Source organism: the organism of the source record quoted next, unplaced genomic scaffold (genome assembly GCF_019419815.1).
Source record: "Pyrus x bretschneideri cultivar Hongxiangsu unplaced genomic scaffold, Pyrus_bretschneideri_v1 Contig29, whole genome shotgun sequence".
Taxonomy (NCBI): Eukaryota; Viridiplantae; Streptophyta; class Magnoliopsida; order Rosales; family Rosaceae; genus Pyrus; species Pyrus x bretschneideri.
In genome coordinates, this window is record NW_025999601.1 from 4,012,474 (window position 1) to 4,031,012 (window position 18,539).

The 18,539-nt window shown below is 39.3% G+C and overlaps 2 protein-coding genes across 2 annotated transcripts; both read right to left on the minus strand.

The window, feature by feature from the left end:
- Positions 1 to 5,185: 5,185 nt before the first annotated feature.
- Positions 5,186 to 6,285, minus strand: LOC125479509 (agamous-like MADS-box protein AGL61). The gene is made up of 2 exons (XM_048588920.1): positions 6,077 to 6,285; positions 5,186 to 6,038 (listed from the first exon to the last, which is right to left on the minus strand). Exon 2 carries the CDS (start codon positions 6,032 to 6,034, stop codon positions 5,477 to 5,479), a length of 558 nt encoding a protein of 185 aa, XP_048444877.1. The 5' UTR covers positions 6,035 to 6,038; positions 6,077 to 6,285; the 3' UTR covers positions 5,186 to 5,476.
- Positions 6,286 to 6,948: 663 nt separating this feature from the next.
- Positions 6,949 to 17,813, minus strand: LOC125479495 (nucleobase-ascorbate transporter 12-like). The gene is made up of 10 exons (XM_048588880.1): positions 17,097 to 17,813; positions 16,735 to 16,832; positions 16,465 to 16,635; positions 14,887 to 14,987; positions 11,034 to 11,169; positions 10,851 to 10,901; positions 10,400 to 10,687; positions 9,472 to 9,706; positions 8,548 to 8,834; positions 6,949 to 7,495 (listed from the first exon to the last, which is right to left on the minus strand). Exons 1-10 carry the CDS (start codon positions 17,626 to 17,628, stop codon positions 7,274 to 7,276), a joined length of 2,121 nt encoding a protein of 706 aa, XP_048444837.1. The 5' UTR covers positions 17,629 to 17,813; the 3' UTR covers positions 6,949 to 7,273.
- Positions 17,814 to 18,539: the final 726 nt, after the last annotated feature.

Genomic DNA, 18,539 nt, shown 5'->3' on the forward strand with positions numbered 1-18,539 from the left:
TTGAAATGTTTATGAATTGTGTTATAAATATACATTTGAAATGTTGAGAAATGCGAGGGCTAGTAGGGGACCGTTACCTTAGTGTCGCAAGGTTAGGTGAAACCGAGTATGCACCATGTAGCAGTGGTACATGGATGGTCCTGCTTGGTTAATCCACGATGGGGGACCATATTATTTAAGGATCGCACTTGGTTAATCCGCGATGGGCGATCCTTATGGTCATGTATACTTAGGAGTGATCATGCTTAGTTAATCCGTGATGGGTGATCACTGCCTAACAGTTTTGTAGGTGTGACTCTGCTTGGTTAGTCCACGATGGGCGGTCACTGCCTACTTGATTATCTTGACCCTGTTTGGTTAATCTGCGATGGGGGGTCACTTGTGGTCCTGCTTGGTTAATCTGCAATAGAGGACCATATTATTTATGGATCGTGCTTGGTTAATCCAGGATGGGCGATCCTTATGGCCATACATACTTAGGGGTGATCAAGCTTGGTTAATCCACGATGGGTGATCACTGCCTAACAGATTCGTGGGAGCGACTTTACTTGGTTAATTCGCGATGGGGGGTCACTACCTACATGGTTACTCAGGGGTGGCTCTGCTTGGTTAATCCGCTATGGGGGCCACTTTCTATTTGGTTACTTATGTAGGTTTCGGCCGAATTGCGTCCCTCTAGCCCTAGTTTTTAACGTACATATGAACGATGGTTTTTTGGGAATCTTATGGTTTGAATTAGAGAAGTCGTTAGATGTTTAGGTGACTCCTTCGGAGTTTTCAGCGACATGATTATGATTTCATAAAGCATGATTCTATATTTGATGTTTATAGATTGTGATCGATGGCCTGTTTTTATTGGATATCACATACTTGTATTATTGTCACTCACCTGAACTTCGTAGCTTATTCGAGTGTCTGATTTGCCCAGTGTGCCATCTCCTTGATGTAGGCATGATTGTAGATATGACAGGTATGAGGTGATTGCGAGAAGCAGCTTGGTATTTTAGTTACGTTCAGTGGTTCGGAACCTAAGATTGTTGGATTTCGTTGAGTGGTCTGGAATCCTTGCTCTTGCTCATTTTCATAAGGTTAGTCTAGAACCCTAGATTCGAGTGAATGGGAATTATCCCTAATAGACGTTGTGAATATAAATTAGAATTACCATACTTATTACTCATAATCCAAGTAGGGAATTATATAGAGTTCCTTAGTTAAATTCGTGAAATGATAAGTTATCGCATTGATTGATTAACGTAAATAAATGCTAAGATCATGCATTTTTTTATTCATGAATTGATTAATTGACGGGATTGCAAAATGACTTTGGATATGGATGTTATTATTATGATTATTTTAGTTGATCAATATGGCTTGAGAAGAATATTGTGCTTTGTCATTGGTTCTTTGACATATCGCATGGTATGCATTGTGAAATATTGTTGAGACATAGCGATTTATGTGATGGATGTTTAAGCGTAGTAAAATGACAAACTACGAATGGTTTAATCCCTACTAAGGGTACGTAGGCAGTCTAATGAGAGGTTAGATGCGGCCATAAAATGTACAAAAAATTACTACACAATTCAAGGCATAGGATGTGCTTGGTACATATCCTTGAGGCTAGTATGTTAGATATATGGTTATTTGATGACATCATGTGTCGATCCTGGACGTATGTTGAGATCGAGGTGTGACAATGGCTTTGCGATTGCCCTTTTCATTAAATTGCATGAATTTTGGCGACTGATAACCTATTGGCATCCTCAAGGTGTCAATCTTCTTGGAGTATAGCTTTGAGTACAGCACGAAGTCATGTGAGCTTTCTTCGTACTGCACCTTAATGGTGCTTGTGATCATCTCTTGCAGTCGTTGGATAGAGAGATATCCCATAAGCATGGTAGCTCAGTCCATATTCAGCTTCTCCTCAGCTTTGTCCATCAAAGGCTCCTCCTTTTCGTCAGTTTCCTCCTTTGGTGGATCAACCTTCGGGTCAGCTTTCTCGTTATGATGTGCCTCCAAACGGTTGACGAGTGTAGCAATCTGCAAGTCATTTTCCTCCACGGTCCTTGTCAGCCTTACGATCGCTTCGCTCATTTGTGCCAGCTACTCTTTGATTGAAGTTGCACCAGTGGTCATGACTTGCATGGCTATAGGATACAAACTGATGCTTGAGTCGGCATCGGAAGTTAACGACTCGGAGTACCTTTTCGGGCTTTCTTCTTTTGGCCCCCTTAACGAGGCTAGGGTGATCACGGGCTCGTGCCTCGGGTTCTCTTGCTTATTCAACAGAGTTGATGTAGGGGTGGAAGGCACGGTAGAGAGAGCTCTTGCCTTGCTTCGGGTTATAATACCCAAAGTGCCACTATTTATGGCAAGGATGATTTTGTTCTTCACGTTGGTTGCAGGAACAGCTTGATCTTTTCTTGATGCCATTTGTGCTTCTTGTGAATTTGAAGACAGGGATGAGAGGTAGAGAAGTCCCACCGGGCGTGGCAAATTTGTAAACACGAAAATTCTGTAACGAATGAAACGAGAACATGTGTACAAACTAGATTTGTATTGATTTGAATTTGTAGGGTTACAATCTCTGTTTACAATATTCCTCTGATTCAGTCTTCAATTTTGATGTAGATGTGTAGGTTCTTAATCCAAGGGTCGCGATGACTTGATCTCAGAAGAATGATTGAATGATTACCTCAAGTTTTGGGCTTGAAACGATGCTTGGATGGTTTTCACCTCAAAGTTGCAGCAAAGGGTGATGTTGATGTAAGATTTAGTTGATTCAAGGGTCTTGGCGACTTGATCTTAACACAAATGTGTTACAAGTTTTGAGCTTGCAACAAAGTCTTGAAGGAATCGGCACGAGTGCTAGTTGATTCTTCAAGGGAGTGCTTCGGGTTTGGTCAACAGAAAGCTTCGGCTTTGGTTGTGTGTTCTTCGAAGAGAACTTTGGTAGCGTATTAGTCTTCAAATATTTGTGTAGAGGTTCTTCTTAATGTGTAATTTTCAACCCATTTGTGTGTCTTGGGTCCTTGTATTTATAGACTTCCAAAGCCATGCATTTGGATGGATTTGGCCTTGATTTGTGTCTTGATTCGTCCATGGGAGAATTTAGGCATGTTTTGTATCTTAATTTCAGCCACCTTCCTCGTATTGGCCGAAATTTATAGGCCTTGTTGCCTATTTGTGAGCAATCTTCAATTCTTGCTTATTTTGTGAAGATGCTTTGACTTTCTTTTCGGTTTTGAGAGATTTTGGGCCCCTTACCGATTTTAAGGGGGATTTTCTCCCTTTTTGCCGAATTTTGGGAATGTTTTACACTTCCTTTGCTTGATTTGTGCCACATGCCATTGATGACTTTTCCATTTGTGATGGGTCATTTGCCACATGGAACTTTGTGATGTATCATTTGTATGCAATAAAATTTACATGTTTACAGTTCGCTCTTCAACTCGCTTTCCTCTATTTAGTGAACTAAGCATGCTGTATTTTTGTAACTACTGGTGCAGTGCAGTGAGCATTTTGAATGGGCTCTCTAAATAGCTCTTAACCAAAATTTAAGAAAAAATAACAAAAAAATTATTTCCAAAATTAATTAGAATAATTATTACTTCTTAAACTGGTTTATTTAATACCCTGGATATACTAATGTGTGATATCTCACGCCGATGCTTCTAACAGTACAATCTAACACCACCCAATGAGCCCAAACCCACTCCTAAAGGCTAAAGGCCCAAGAAAAGCTTGGTGAGGACGGTCGCACACCGGCACAAGTGCCAACAAAACGCCCATAAGTTACATGACATGACCAAATCGGTCGACTGACTGCACATAGCCAATCTCGCTCTCGCGGCCCGTTTGGTGTGCTTGTTAGGGACAAGATACGGACAATTAGAATGAATATTAATCTCGACGTTTGTTTGGTGAGTGTAAACTGTATCTCCGATTGATTGATTACCCATCGTGGACACGAGTCCAGAATTCAAGGGATTTCAATCCCGACTCGACACACGGGTTATGAATCCCGTCGACTTGCCGACCTTCTTCTTCTCTGTTGAAGCAAGCTGTGAAATTGCTAGTCACAAAGTCCAACTCATCTCTCTCTCAACAATATGAAACTCTTCAATTATGGCGTTTTCTCTTATTTTTCAGAAAATTCCAACGATCTCCTATTTAATTTTTTTTTTTAAGTTTAATTATTTAAAAAAAAAATTAACCAAAGCCAGTCCGCTCCTACTGGCTTAGTGAGTACCAAACAACGGACATGAATCCAGTCAAGTCTCATCCAGTCCAGTCCAATACTGCAAGCCATTCCCATGTCAATCCATGCCAGCCAAACCTAAAGTGATGCAGCAGGAAACGGGATAGGATGATTGAAAACCGTTTGGATCGAAAAATACATAAATATAATTTCTTCAGTATTTACAACTCTAAGCTAGTAGGCAGCAAACCTTAATAGAATTAAGGAATTAGAAATCTTTTTTTTTTTTTTTTTAGATTTTACTATGATTAGGGAGGGAGAGTTTGAAATTATTACAATAATTTAGGAGTTTTGAACCCAAAACGCATAAGTAGAAGCCTAACACTCAACACTATTCACTAGGATGTTGGAATGCATAAAAAAACTCCTTGTCAACTAGAAAAAAGAAAACCAAATCCATATGGACATGTAAAGACAAAATTATCCAAAATTTAAACTTTTATACCAATCTTAAAACTCAAACCTCTCTTTTCTTAAAACGCACTCGAGGCACCAACAAATATGTAACACTAACATGTCTTTTCCTACACAAAATATATGGGTCAAAAAGGAGCAAACAACAACGACCATATTGGGTCGACACGAACAAGCGGAGCGTTTGTCTTGGTTACATGAGAGATTCTCTCGTCAACACCACCTACCACAAGACTAGTGAATGCCAGTGATACCTAGCCATGAACCCAAGTCCAAAGACCAAAAATGACTCTGGCTAAACTTTTAAGTCTGCATCTGATGTTAGCGTTCCTAAAACCTCTTGCAGATGAATTCAATTGACAGAACTTCACAGCAATTTCATGCCCAATCATTAGTAATTACTGGCCAATTGATTGGACGTCACGCTCGAAATTTGAGAAAGATCAAACGTCCAGCACAGAGAATTGTACATTAGTTCAGCACTTGTAATTAATTGGATGAACAACAAAATTACCGAGACAGCCAGAATTCTGGAAATTTAGATTGATGTACAAAAATATTGCAAGAAAGAAAGATTCAAGAAAAAGTCACAAATGCATTAAAACAAGCTACAGGTTCCCTAATTATTCAAAACTAAAACAAACAAAAAAATCACTCCGTTTAGACAATGAGGCTCCGCTCCAGGAAGGCCGGCGGTTGCCCACCGCTCTCTGGACCCGTGATTCCTCCGGCTGAAGGTGGCACCGCCACCATCACTGCCTCTAAAACTAAAACCCAAAATTGCCAACAGAGCCATTACTCTCATACATCTCTTTCGTCGGCAGGAGTAGAAGAGCTCGAACCAATATCGAAATTCAAACCCAAATAATCCTTGGTACAAAGTTCTCTCCTATTCATCTCATCCAACTTAATAGCCGCATTCTCCCTCAAACGTTCTAACAAAGACTTGTACTTTTTAAGCTCCGGCAGTTCCAATCCTTCTTCAATCGGCTTCTCCCACCACAAACTCCCCTTCTCCTCGTCCATAACATTGGAACCTTCTTTCACTTCCTCTCGACTCGATTCCAAATCTTGGTGCTCATTGCCGGCACTAGCTGACCCAAGAACCTCCTCTCCGTCATCATCGGATGCACACCTCGCTCGTTCACCAAGAAATCGATCAATGACAGATTCCGCAGAGGGGTGGCCGAAGAGGAAAGGATTGTTACCGGGCGAAAAGGCAATAACCGCAAGGGTGGCGCCAGTCAAGCAGCAAAGATCAGTGGCCTTTCGGAACAAACCCTTGCGCCGCTTTGAGAATGTGGCCTTGAGGTAGTTCTTGTTGGTTATTTTCTTGATGTCGATCCTGTTCTTCCCCATGATGATTCGTATATAATCTGCACATATATATATATATGTATATACGTCGTCTTCTTCCTCTGAATCTTCTTCTAAATTGGTGGAGGGGAGTTGTGGGTACCCAAAAAAGAAGACGCGGTTTTGTATTTATATTTGAAGGGTTAGGGTTTCCAGGTTGCCCCTTTTTTATAGATTAATTGTTTCCCAAGTTAACACGGCATCCCTCATCCCAACGACGATAGGAAAACATTTAAATGGGATTTTGCCACGTGTCAAATCAATGTTTCTCTTTTTTTTCTTTTTTAAGTACATCGATATTTAAGTCTCCTTCTTAAATTTGTCTATGTTTTTATGAGAATTTTTAAGCTCCGAGTTAGATTTCATATTTTTCAGATGAATCCCAGTTGTCAATCGGAAAGGGATCCAAACCGGAGTATCACATATTCCGAGGTATACTTCGAGATATTGTAGAAAGTTTCGACTTTGGTACAAGAATTTGTACTTTTCTATTCCATTAGCTCTCATTATGTGTATTCATCAACATTCGTTGTGCTTGTTATGTCTTTATTTCGTATTTGACTAAGTTCCAGGAGTCAAAATGAAATTAAAATCGAGTTCTATGGGGCAAAATGAAGTGAACTTTGAGTTTCATGAAGTAAAGCTACGACTTTTGAGTTACATGAAGTAAATTGAGATTAAAGTCGAGTTCCAAAAGGCATAGCTAAAAATAAGCCCTTGATCAATCAGAAATGTAGTTCATCATGAACATAACCATAGAAGAAAGTAAAACAGTCCACCGTCCAAATCTCACTCGCTGTGAATATTTTCGTTTCCATTGAGAATCCGACATTCGTGGAAGTGGCTGTCTAGCTGATCAAGGAAAACAAAAGCGAAACAACAAACGAAATAACATATGCGAAATAACATATGCGAAATAACATATACATGAAGCTCACTAGATAGCATGAAAAAGGTCCACCTGATGTTTCCAATGACTCAAAACTACATACATTAATCTAAGAATACAACAAAACCAGAACCTCTGGTTCCTCAAATGTACACCAATGTCTCTATAAGACCTACGAACCTAACAAGTTGCAACTCCGTTCGTGCAGGAAAAAAGTGTTTCCAGACCAATAATTAAGAGTATGTGCCCCGAACTTACATTTAGAATCGCAGTAGAGTACAATTGTCCCCTGAAAATGGCTGCTGGGAAAGCCTGAACTTCTGAGTAATGCCAACACCAACCACAAAATTCTGTCAAATGCCGACCCATTTCACCCATCTGAAAACCCGGCTAATTCTGAAGGGCAGCTGATAGTCCTTGGCAACTGCAGGCTCCCTCTTAGCAACCTCAGATTCAGACCACACATACACCCCGCGTTCTTGACGACTGCCAGGGACAGTGTTATCCAGGATAACAGCCACAAGGAATGCAACCACCATGTGTAATGAGAATAACGTGTTCAGCACATAGTTCACCTGCAAAAATAACTTCTTAAGTAGAGTTTATTGGTTTGAAAAATCAATTACGCATGCAGGCCCAGCATGTTTATGAAACATTAGACTCATTGTGCCACCGATATATCCAGTGTTTTAGCAGCACTAGTGCACCTGCAAAGAGAACATCTTAAGTAGAGCTTATTATGTATGCAGGCCCAGCACGTGTAATGATCAGTAGATCGACTATGCCACCCAAATAGGCATATGCCAGGGAAATAGCGACAAACATACTGGTTTCTATAGGGTTGATATGCAGAGATATAACACCTAATAATTGAAACCAACCATCTCCCATGCTATCCAAAACATACCGATTTTATCTTCAAAAAAAATGACAATCGCCGAACAGAATTTTAAAACATTGTCCAACAAGAATGCAGAAAATACAATGAATAAAGTAGAAAAGGACCAGGTACCAAAATGGTTATAATTATCTAAAATTGTCCCAAGTAATTGAAGTAAGGTGGTTGGTTCTATTTCCCAACCACCAAGTGCTTTGTCTGGGAAAACAAGGTAGAATCAGGGATTCAGGATTCAATGAATTGATGACTAATGTATGCGCCACACCTAACACACAGAAGGGCAAAAAGGGAAAAGGGAGGTAAGCATCAACACGGTAATTTCTAAGTGTTACAGTATGTTCAGGGAGAAAGTTATGGAATGAGCATTGAGTCTTAGATAAGTAACATGTTAGGGGCAAAAATTGTTGTACAAGTCTTAACTCTCGCATCAGTCAACTAGATGTTGTTGAGTATAAGTGGGACATTGAATCAGTATTAGATGATTCCACCAGTCGTGAAATAGTTTTGGAATATGAGTAGCTTAACTTGTTTTGACTTTTCCTATGTTCACGGGATTGTACGAACTCTATTTAAACGCTAGAATGAATAAAGAAAGGCAGCTGATTATCTTATGTACTATTATGCGCAAAGGACATGGATTCTCTTGTAGTATGGCAGTTATTTAACAAGGAAACACAAACAAACACAGAACACATTCTTCTTATAGCAGAAGGCCAAGTAGAAGCATACCCCTCTATTTTTGCTGCGGAAGGGCCCATGAGAAGCTATAATGTATGGCTGAAAGTAACTTGGAACAGATAAGTTGGAGTTTGGAGAGATGCCATATTGCTGAAAGTAGGCCGGTATTGACAGCGAGAAAAACAAAGATAACCCGACTATGATAATATTCCTAGAGCTTCCAGCCTCACTATAACGTAGATTTGAAAGGCCTAATGCAGCAAGCATCGCCCACATGAAGCAGAGCAGTGCGGCAACCATGACTTGGGGAATAGATGCTAGAAAGCCTCCAACTTTACCTGCAAGTATAGTGTCTGTTATTAGTTGCAGTGAGAAACATGCCCTTGATTCTACATATAACTTGCATCTTTTAAGTTGTACCAGGGGTAATGGATATCAGATCACCATGATGTGGTGATATGAAGACATGAGAAACAGAGGAAACATTCAAAACAAATGTTGATTATAAGTTTCTATTATACGAACAACAATGGTCAGGATCCAATAGCCAATTTCTACAGCAGAAGATCTGCTCTGTCCAAGATATGAAAATACAAACATATTTCATTGTAATCTTTGCAGACAAGCTTTGTTCAAAAGTTTTAAACAGTGGAGCACAACAATATGCTAACAATTTAATTGCACAGAAAGATCAGTGGTGGTGAAATAACTGCAGAATAAGCAAATGGTAATCCCGAAAAGTGTATAAAGAAGATTGAGAAAAATGTGTAACCCAACGGGCCACAAACATATCAAGTGAGCAATTATAATCCACCAACCAATAGAAAAGCTGCTATTATAGATATTCAAACTACACACTTTATATTTAAATGCTGCAATGCCCAACCAAATGAGAAACTGACTAGTAGTCATACAGATTCTTGTTCAAGTACAGTCTCATTGTTACAATTGAAAACAGAAGTTTAACACACTTACCAACAAGGGATAAGACGATCAAAACGCATGCACCCAACTCAACAGCTCTACGGCTTCCCATCTTAGTGACAGCTATTGTGTGCACATTTTCAGTTAAGCTCGTGGACCCTGTTCCAGTACCCCATAGACCAGCCAAGACACTAGAAAGACCTTCCAGACCAATCCCTCGACTAAGAACACCAGGAGTAGGAGGTCTGGATGCCACCAATAATGACGATGCATGATATGACCCAATCTAGGAAGTTCATACACAAAGAAAAGGTCAGAAACCAAACTAATCAGACCGTCTGACACAACAAATTAAACTAGCAGCTTGATGAGAGTGAAAAAGAAGAATAATACCTAATGTTGTAAATAGTTTTCATTGTAACCAGTAATTTGGTAGTTTTTTAATATTTCCACGACGCAAGTATAGAGGGCATTCTCAGGAGGCCATCTCATGCAATGATGTAACCGGGATCTTAAAACCAATACAACGTAATCAGACTGGTGTTTTTCTAAAGTGAAAAATTAAGACCATGAGACAATAGATTTTCACCTAGCAACAAAGAAATTATGAGTTGCTCTCAGTTTATTATCCTAATCAAAAAAGTTCTAGGGGACCAAGACAAATGAAGAGAAAAAATTATAAAGCATTAGTCCAGGACATGAAACCTTCCAATCAGGAATCGCTTAAGGACTAATTTATCAAACTGGGTTAAAGCCAAATCATTCATTTCATACTCATCCATTTAATGGAATTAGACTTCTAATAACATATATAAATTTGGAACTCTCATACAAATACCATTGTCGTGTCCATTAAAATCATGAGTCCAGTGTGTGCTTAACAGTGGAACTAAAAAAAAATGAAAATATAAAAGTTCATGTTATAAAGAACTATAACTCCATGAAGTTTATAGCCAAAATGAATGACAAGAAAACTAACCGAATCAACTGACGCAATAATTGATACCACACACATGACAAGGGACATTTTCCAGTGGAATACAGGAGTACCCCATTGCAACGGATAGGGAAACCTAAACCAGGGGGAAGACCTTAGTGCATGAGAAGTATCAACTCGACAGCTCTTCATCCTCAAAACATGCTTTCTGCAATGTTCAGATACTATGTTTGATGCAGGTACATTTATATCACAACCTTTATAGCTATATGCTCCAGCTTCAGTTAGTAGGAAAGCAGCCGACCATGTGATTGCCAGACCCAACGGAACCTGGCAGTTTAGACAGAACCACATCAATTTACAGAAGGCATGCATACAAGTGTTACATACCTGCTGAGATTACTCATTGTAAACAGTATGAATATGACACAATTATGAATCTTTCTAAGTTACAGAATATATCTTTTTTATTTTGTTACATGGAGGAACTTACCGCATATATCAGAAATACACGATGACCAAAAACAGATATCTTTCGTAAGTACTGCAGAAAGTAAAATAACGGTGCGTTAGGTGTTTTGGCAAAGAAAAAATAAACAGCTCACATGAATAATCTATAATTTACCTATAAAAGAAATGGCCAAATACAAATACAAGGGCAGCTTCATATACTTACAAGAGAAAAAAGAATGACCACTAATATCTGCACCGCACCAATCTCAAGACAATTACCAACTAACGGGAAACCATAACTATAGAACGAAAGTCCAACAGCAGCAATTGTTGGTGACACAACCACTGGATTGATCAACCTGAATAGGAAAGGCAAACGAACTGACGTTAAGTTATTAATTTTGCAGTACATGACCCAATTATTGCAAGTATTGTACAGAAATCTAGGAACCAAATCCAACACAAATATTTCAAGAGTACAAAGATATCATACTTGGCAAACACATAATGAAAAGTGATTCAGTGGAGAACCTATATTGAAAGACCCTATGAATTGTGAGGTATAGCATGTATAACAATGAACTTCATGTTTTACTTAAGTTTCTTCTCAATAATCTTACTGTTGAGAATGAATCCCACATTGATGAGAGGAGGGACCTTGCATGGGCTTATAAAAGGTTGGGCTACTCCCCATATTGCCAATTGGTTTTATGGTGGAACCTCAACTTTCTTTATGATATCAGAGCAGGTTGTCCCACGTGTGAAACCAAACGACCACACACACTCCACGTCACCCCGTTGTGTTGTCCACGTGTTAGGCTTGAAAATTCGCCTCACTTGGGGGCGTGTTGAGAATGAATCCCACATTGATGAGAGGAAGGACCTTGCATGAGCTTATAAGAGGTTGGGCTACTCCCCATAATGCCAATTGGTTTTATGGTGGAACCCAAATTTTCTTCACTTAGGTGTGGGTGGTCTCACAATACCTTGGTCTTAGCAACAACAACAGCTCCTTATAAGTGGCAAAAAGAGGGCCAAATCACATAGGTTGGTGGTCGCAGTATGCTGGTAGAACAAATATAACACACTCAGAAGTGGCAGGAACCATTTTCACTAAATTCCATAGACATACAAGCCAAAAACATTTTCCATACAATGATCCATGAGCTCCAGCACACCAAGTCTGACTCAGAGACAATAAGAAACCTAAGCTTGAAAATACATCTCAGTGCTCCTAACTTTTTTCTATCTCCCACTAAGCAGTACTCAATCTCCTTCTTGTCTTTTCAAGGCACCCACTTGGGGTTGATTGACAGAGTACTGTTACACTTTCTTCGATTAGGATGATGATTTATAATCTAGGTTATTCTCAAATATAGGAAGATGCAGAAATAACTCTGCCACGTGTTGCATATGTGATTAAAATTGTTGCTCTTCCCACCTAACCATTTCAGACCAATAAGCTGACTAAATTATTGAGCACGTATTCCAGCATCCACTAGATGAGCCAAGTCTTAAATTAAGGGGTGTGATATCCACACACCCCATTTTACTTCTCACACACCTTTTTAAATTTCAGCCGTTGGATCGGATGAATTGAAGAAGATCAATGGACATAAATTATCAAGAGGTGTGTGAGAAGTAAAATGGGGTGTGTGGATAGCACACCCCTAAATTAATTTATGCAATTTTTGCTACCCCCCTATACTTTACACAGTACACTCTATACTTTACCTTATTTCATCAACTGGTTAAACGAGGCTTAATTTTGGTGATGTCGAAAATGGTCTTTGGTCCTTTCAGCTCATTTGCACATTTAGAATATCTGAAACCACAAAAATACCCTGGCACGAAGAACAAAAAACAAAACACTCACCAAAAACACCCCAATTTCTTTCCTTGGCAACCCTAAATGACTCAATTCCCAAAACTGCCTTCAAAACTCACAATTTTTTGACCTATCCCTATAATTCACTGCTGAAAATGCCAAAGAAACACTGTCACATCAGCAAAACTAATGCTTCTCTCAACCAGTTGACAAAATGGGGTAATATGGGGCATAAAAAATGAGTGCAGGGTGTTGAGAATATCGCGTTTAAGAATGGGAAAAATAGAATAAACTCCGGAAATCAAAAACAAATAACCAAGATAAATAACATCAAGAATTTACATGGTTCGGCAATATGTGCCTACGTCCACGGGACAGCAACAACAATCTTTCACCATATCAATAATGAGTACAACCAATAATCTTGCCAAATCTCTAGAACTAGGACTTGACGAAAAACTTGAAAGAACAAGAACAAGAAATACACTATCTCTTTTCTTTTCTCTTGCACACACTTTACAATATTCTCTCACTCTAATCCCTTGAGTGGTATACAATTTATTGTTTTGCTCCCTTAAATTCAAAACTAGTACAATAGCCCCTTTATATAGACATAATAAAGGTCTTCTTCAATAAGGATTATTAATCCTAATTGGAATCTAGTTATGAATCCTACTCCAATTGAGAAACTAATTCCCAATTGGGTAAACAACTCCAATTGGAAAAACAATTTAATCCTCTAAGACTATAATTCCTTATAGACTTAGGACAACTTATCATGGGCTGGAAAAAGCTAACATTCTCCCCCTTCAGACCATGAGGAAGGTATACCAAAAAAATAGAATTGCTCCTCTTGACCAAACTCCCATTGATCGAACTTTTCATGACCAGACTCCTCCTGATCGAATTACCCATAACCAAGCTCCCCCTCATCGACCAGGCTCCCTCTGATCGCAATACCCATGACCAGACTCCATGTGATCGAACATCTCTTGACCAAAATTCACTTGACCAAACTTCTCTTGACCAGGCTCCCCCTGATCAGAACTACCATCGTCATTGGCAAAGGCAATTATAGACTTCTTTGCCAGAAAACATCGCTTATCTTCATCTTGGTCCAATCAGCATCAGACATGCTTGCTTGCTCAACACCTTTAGTAAAGCATGTCATCCGCTTGATTTCCACCTAACCCAATTAAAGCGGGTTGCACCCTCCATTCTTAAACACAATATTCTCAACACAGGGGGTAAAGTGAAACAAAATAGTGTAGGGGTAAAGTGATATTTTTTTATTGAGTACAGGGGGCATAGCAAAAAATAAGCCTTTAATTTAATCAGCTCCAGTACCAACCAAGATTAATATTTCTAACATATTAATGATCCATCAATTGGTTTAAACGTTAGGCTAGTTTACAATATCACCATGCACTCTACATTATTCATATGATTGCTTACCTGCACTCTTCACAAATACTTGATCCCCTTCAATATATTAAAAACTCAGTATACACTATTATCATATAATCGTCCCACGGTTCACTCCCCCTTTTCATGCATAATAATGATGGCATATCAAATCAACCACAGCCAAGACCAAAACCCATGGAATAGTGGATCACTGTCAACTAAGCTGCATCAAATGATTCAATCCCAAATACCCCTTCTGAATAAATCGAGACTTGAAAATCTAATCGGTGGTTTCTGGGAAGCATCCTGTATCACTTTTTTCCCCTTACATTCACAAAATTGTCTGCTTTCCAGTTTTTCATATTGGAGAACCCATTACCTATCTTGCCAGAATCGAAAAGTAATTATTGCAACTTACAAGCCACAGATCACACATATAACAACGAAGCTGCTATCTACTAGTACTAAAGATCATTACAGTAGTAACATATTATTAAATAAACATGTCAACTATCAGCACAAACACCAACAAACATTCGAAACCACTACCACTACAGCAAATGAAACTAATATCTATCAACTCAAGCTCCGATTAGGCAATACCAGTTGGAGGTATGGCAAGTATTTGAAGGTAAACTATCAAATACTTGTCATTCTGATTTTTTTCCAATTAGCACAACAACAACAACAACAAAGCCTTACCCCACTAAGTGGGGTCGGCTATATGAATTATAAAACGCCATTGCGCTCAGTTTTTTCCCAATTAGCACAAAAAAATAAAACAGAAATAATATAAATAACCAAACATGAGGGGGATGTGGTAAAGATGCTAGAATCAAACCTCAAAAATACTGACATTAGTCCACTATATCCAAGTATTGCTTGAAAAGCTGAACCTATTATTACAGCCCCCTGTAGCTCTTTCATGATATGCTTAAAATTCTGCCATGACAAAGGATTACCATCAGTTGTGGATAAAACTTCACCAGTAGTAGCTATTCAATTTCAAAAGGAATGTAAAAGTTGAATGAAACTAAAAAAATAAAGAAAACAGGAATTTCAAAAGGAATGTAACAGCACAGTTTATTGCATATAACGTATCATTGATGTTTGTATGTGAAAATGACCTCTGGTTTGCTACTTAATTGCAGTTGCTGAATATCACGAAATATATATATATATATCAACTGGTGGCTGGACAAATTTCCCAACATTTATTTTGTAATGCTGAGATTCCCTTCCAAAATTTAGGAAAACCTCTATTTCAAGATCGAGATTATTCAAGCCAAATATATGTCAATTATTTTTTGAGTGGGAAAGACATTTCTTTAAGTACATAATTATGCTTTATAAACAAGGTCTACCCAATGTACATTCAGCACTCTTGGGCACTGATTAAGAAACTTTACAAAATCTTCTCTTCATTTAGCACATGGCATAATGTAATTTGAAGTCTCAAGTACTGCCTAGGTAATGTACAGGTGCAAAAATAAGTTCATGGGTCGTTGAATACTTGTGACATGGTCTAGAGGAGCCGATATTCTTCTTGTCCATCTCCTCATTGGTGTGCTATGTGTAAAGGTGGGGCTGAAAGCTTGGAGCATTTGCTTCTTTACCTTCCAGTTGTGTTGTCTTTGTGGTCGAGGCTGTTTTGGCCTGAGTTGGGTGATCCCAGTCTCATGTGCTTCTTTGTTATGGGAGAGGTTTCTGGCTTTTGGAGATAAGAAGGGAGTGGAAATGGGGAGTTGTGCTGTGATGGCTGGGTTTTGGGTAGTTTGGGAGTATAGAAATAGAAGGATAATTGATGACATTAGGGGGCAGAAGGTCAACAATTTATGAGAAAGAGTCCAATTTCAGGCATCCTCATGGGCTTCGGTTTCTCCAAAGTTTAGGGACTATTCTTCCTCTGTTAGACTATCTTACTGGAATGTAGTGTCTTAACGTTTTGGTATTGTTAAAAATAAAGATAAAACTGATATGATCCACTGAAAGACAGCTTTGTAATCAGTGAGTCTTTCTTCTTCAGAAATAGGATAAAGCAACAGTTCATAGAATATATAAACAATGAAATAGAATCCTTGCATGTAAAGTAATCCTGATAACTTACATGAACCCTATTAAAATGCAAATTTTAAACTGAAGCAACAAAACGCAACTTCTAATAATATAACCGTACGAGCTAATCAACAAAGGACAGAAAGAAGAAAAGCAAACAACATTATTAGATGGCGGACATCATGCCTGGAGTAATCACTAAGATGTGCGCTATTTAAAGCATTCGGAAATTTTATAAGATAACACTAACAAAATTCACTTTGTTTTGGCTGAACACTTAACTATTGAAGGGCCTGTGGTAAATACAAAAAGATATTCACTAAGCTCCCAGTCAAACTAAACAAAAGCAAGAACAGAAGCATACATTTCCAGTGAGTCCTTGAAATTCTGGGGAGTTGATTATCGCCAATGCAGGAGCTAGGTAAACAAATGACGGGCCCTGTATCAAGGGCAATCTGGATCCAAACGATGTCTGCAAGAGAGTGGTCACTCCCGAAACAAAAAGCACTGTGGAGACAACATTTGCGGTATCCTCCTACATACTCTAAATCCAGTCAGTTCAAACTATCCAACACTGTACCCTCCAGTAAACAAAAGCATAACATAAAATAAATATATGTGCATAACTACTCACATAAGTACCACCCATTGCCGGAACTATGACGAGTGGAATTAGAATTATCGAACCCAACATGGAAAGATAATGCTGAAACCCGTAGAGACCAATGGGAACTGCAACATTGTACCAACAAACACAAACCGTATCAATCACAAAAAATTGACTTTACAAAAGCAAATTCAATTACATTTACAATGCTTAATCAAGACAAAAAACAAGTAAACCGCCGAACAATCACAAACAAACATAATACATTTTGAATTATCAAAAAACCGAATCAAATTAGACAATCAACGACTGTACAAACACACCGAGCTCAAAATTTACCAATTAAATTTATTGAAAGAAAGCACATTTGTATGAGAAAATACACTCACCCAGACCAGGAGTATCTCTGAGCTCATACTTCATATGAGAGTGCCTAGACACATACCCATCATCGTCAAGCCCATGTGGCAAAACATCAACCACCTCCTCACTCCTGGCCGCCCTCCGCGGTTGCGAATTGGGCTCCGTAGTCCCAGCCGCAGCCTGCCCATTAGCCCCATGGGGCCCATTAGCCGCACTCTTCGACCCTCCATCAGACTCCTTCCTCCTCTTCACCTTGTTGTCCTTATCCGAAGGCGCCGCTGCCGCTGGGGTCGGTGTAGCCATCTCGCGCTCGGGTACACCATTCAGCACCGGTTGGGGGCGGGCCCGACCAGCCTCGAGATCGGGCTGGGCTTCTGGCTCCCGGGGCCGGGGTGGCGGCAGCGATATCTGGCCAGAATCACTGGCATTGGTCTCGCCGGAGAACTTGGGGCGGAACCCGGTTTTCTTAGCCCAGGAAGAAGGGGGAATTGGGGAGGACTCCGGTACGGGAGGCCATGGACCTGGACGGGGTCGGGTTTTCGGGTCGGAGTTCGACATTTGGGGGTTGAGTGAACTATTGGAGCATAGCTTGAACTGAATGAATGTCAGCGCAGATCTGGTGTTGTACGGCAAGGTTAGGGCTTTCTGAGAAATGCAGGAAGTACAACACCAATAAAACCCAGAGAGAGAAAGGCGGAGGGTTTTGGAGTGTGAGAGTGAGTAGTGCAGAAGGGAGTGAAGTGAGAGAGGAGAGAGAGAGACAGAGGAGGGAGAGAGAGTAAGAAACGACAAGAACCAATAAGATAGAAACTCGAAGCGCGTTTCTTCTATTTCTATCGTAATTTGCTTCCCGAGTTTGAACGATGACTTAACAAATAGGTTAATTACGCCTCAATTTTGAGTAGTATAACAAACTTATCCCTTTCTCTTTTGAACACTTGCACTATTACACATCAATTGATAAATTCGATGCAATATTAAACTTTCGTTAGGCAATTCGTTAAACTTAACTGCGAAATCAGTAAAATATGGGCCCTGCATTTTTTATGATTTTTCATCCATCAATGAGTTCCAACGACGACCCCTGGAGACTATGCTATATGTATCGAGTAAACCAAGACATGATACATCAATGAAGTCAACGACAAGTATATTGCATCCAAATCACATCAACAAAACATGAGGAGATTGAAGTCAAGCAATAGGATCCTAGACAACCTTACTGATCTCATATGCAATGCTTTTATTTCTCATTTGAAAATTTTGTCAAACTCAGGAAGAGTATCTAGAAGTAGAGCTTAATGTACTCTTTTTTTCCTATGATTAAGAGTATTTGTGTCACTGTTTTCGCTGCCTAACTAAGTTTTAATGAGACACTTATCCTAGGTTGGTCATACCCTTATGAGCTTTTCTACTTGTGTCCAAAAGATGTTTAGTTTTGACTTAATGTAAACTTCTCACGTTTCTCC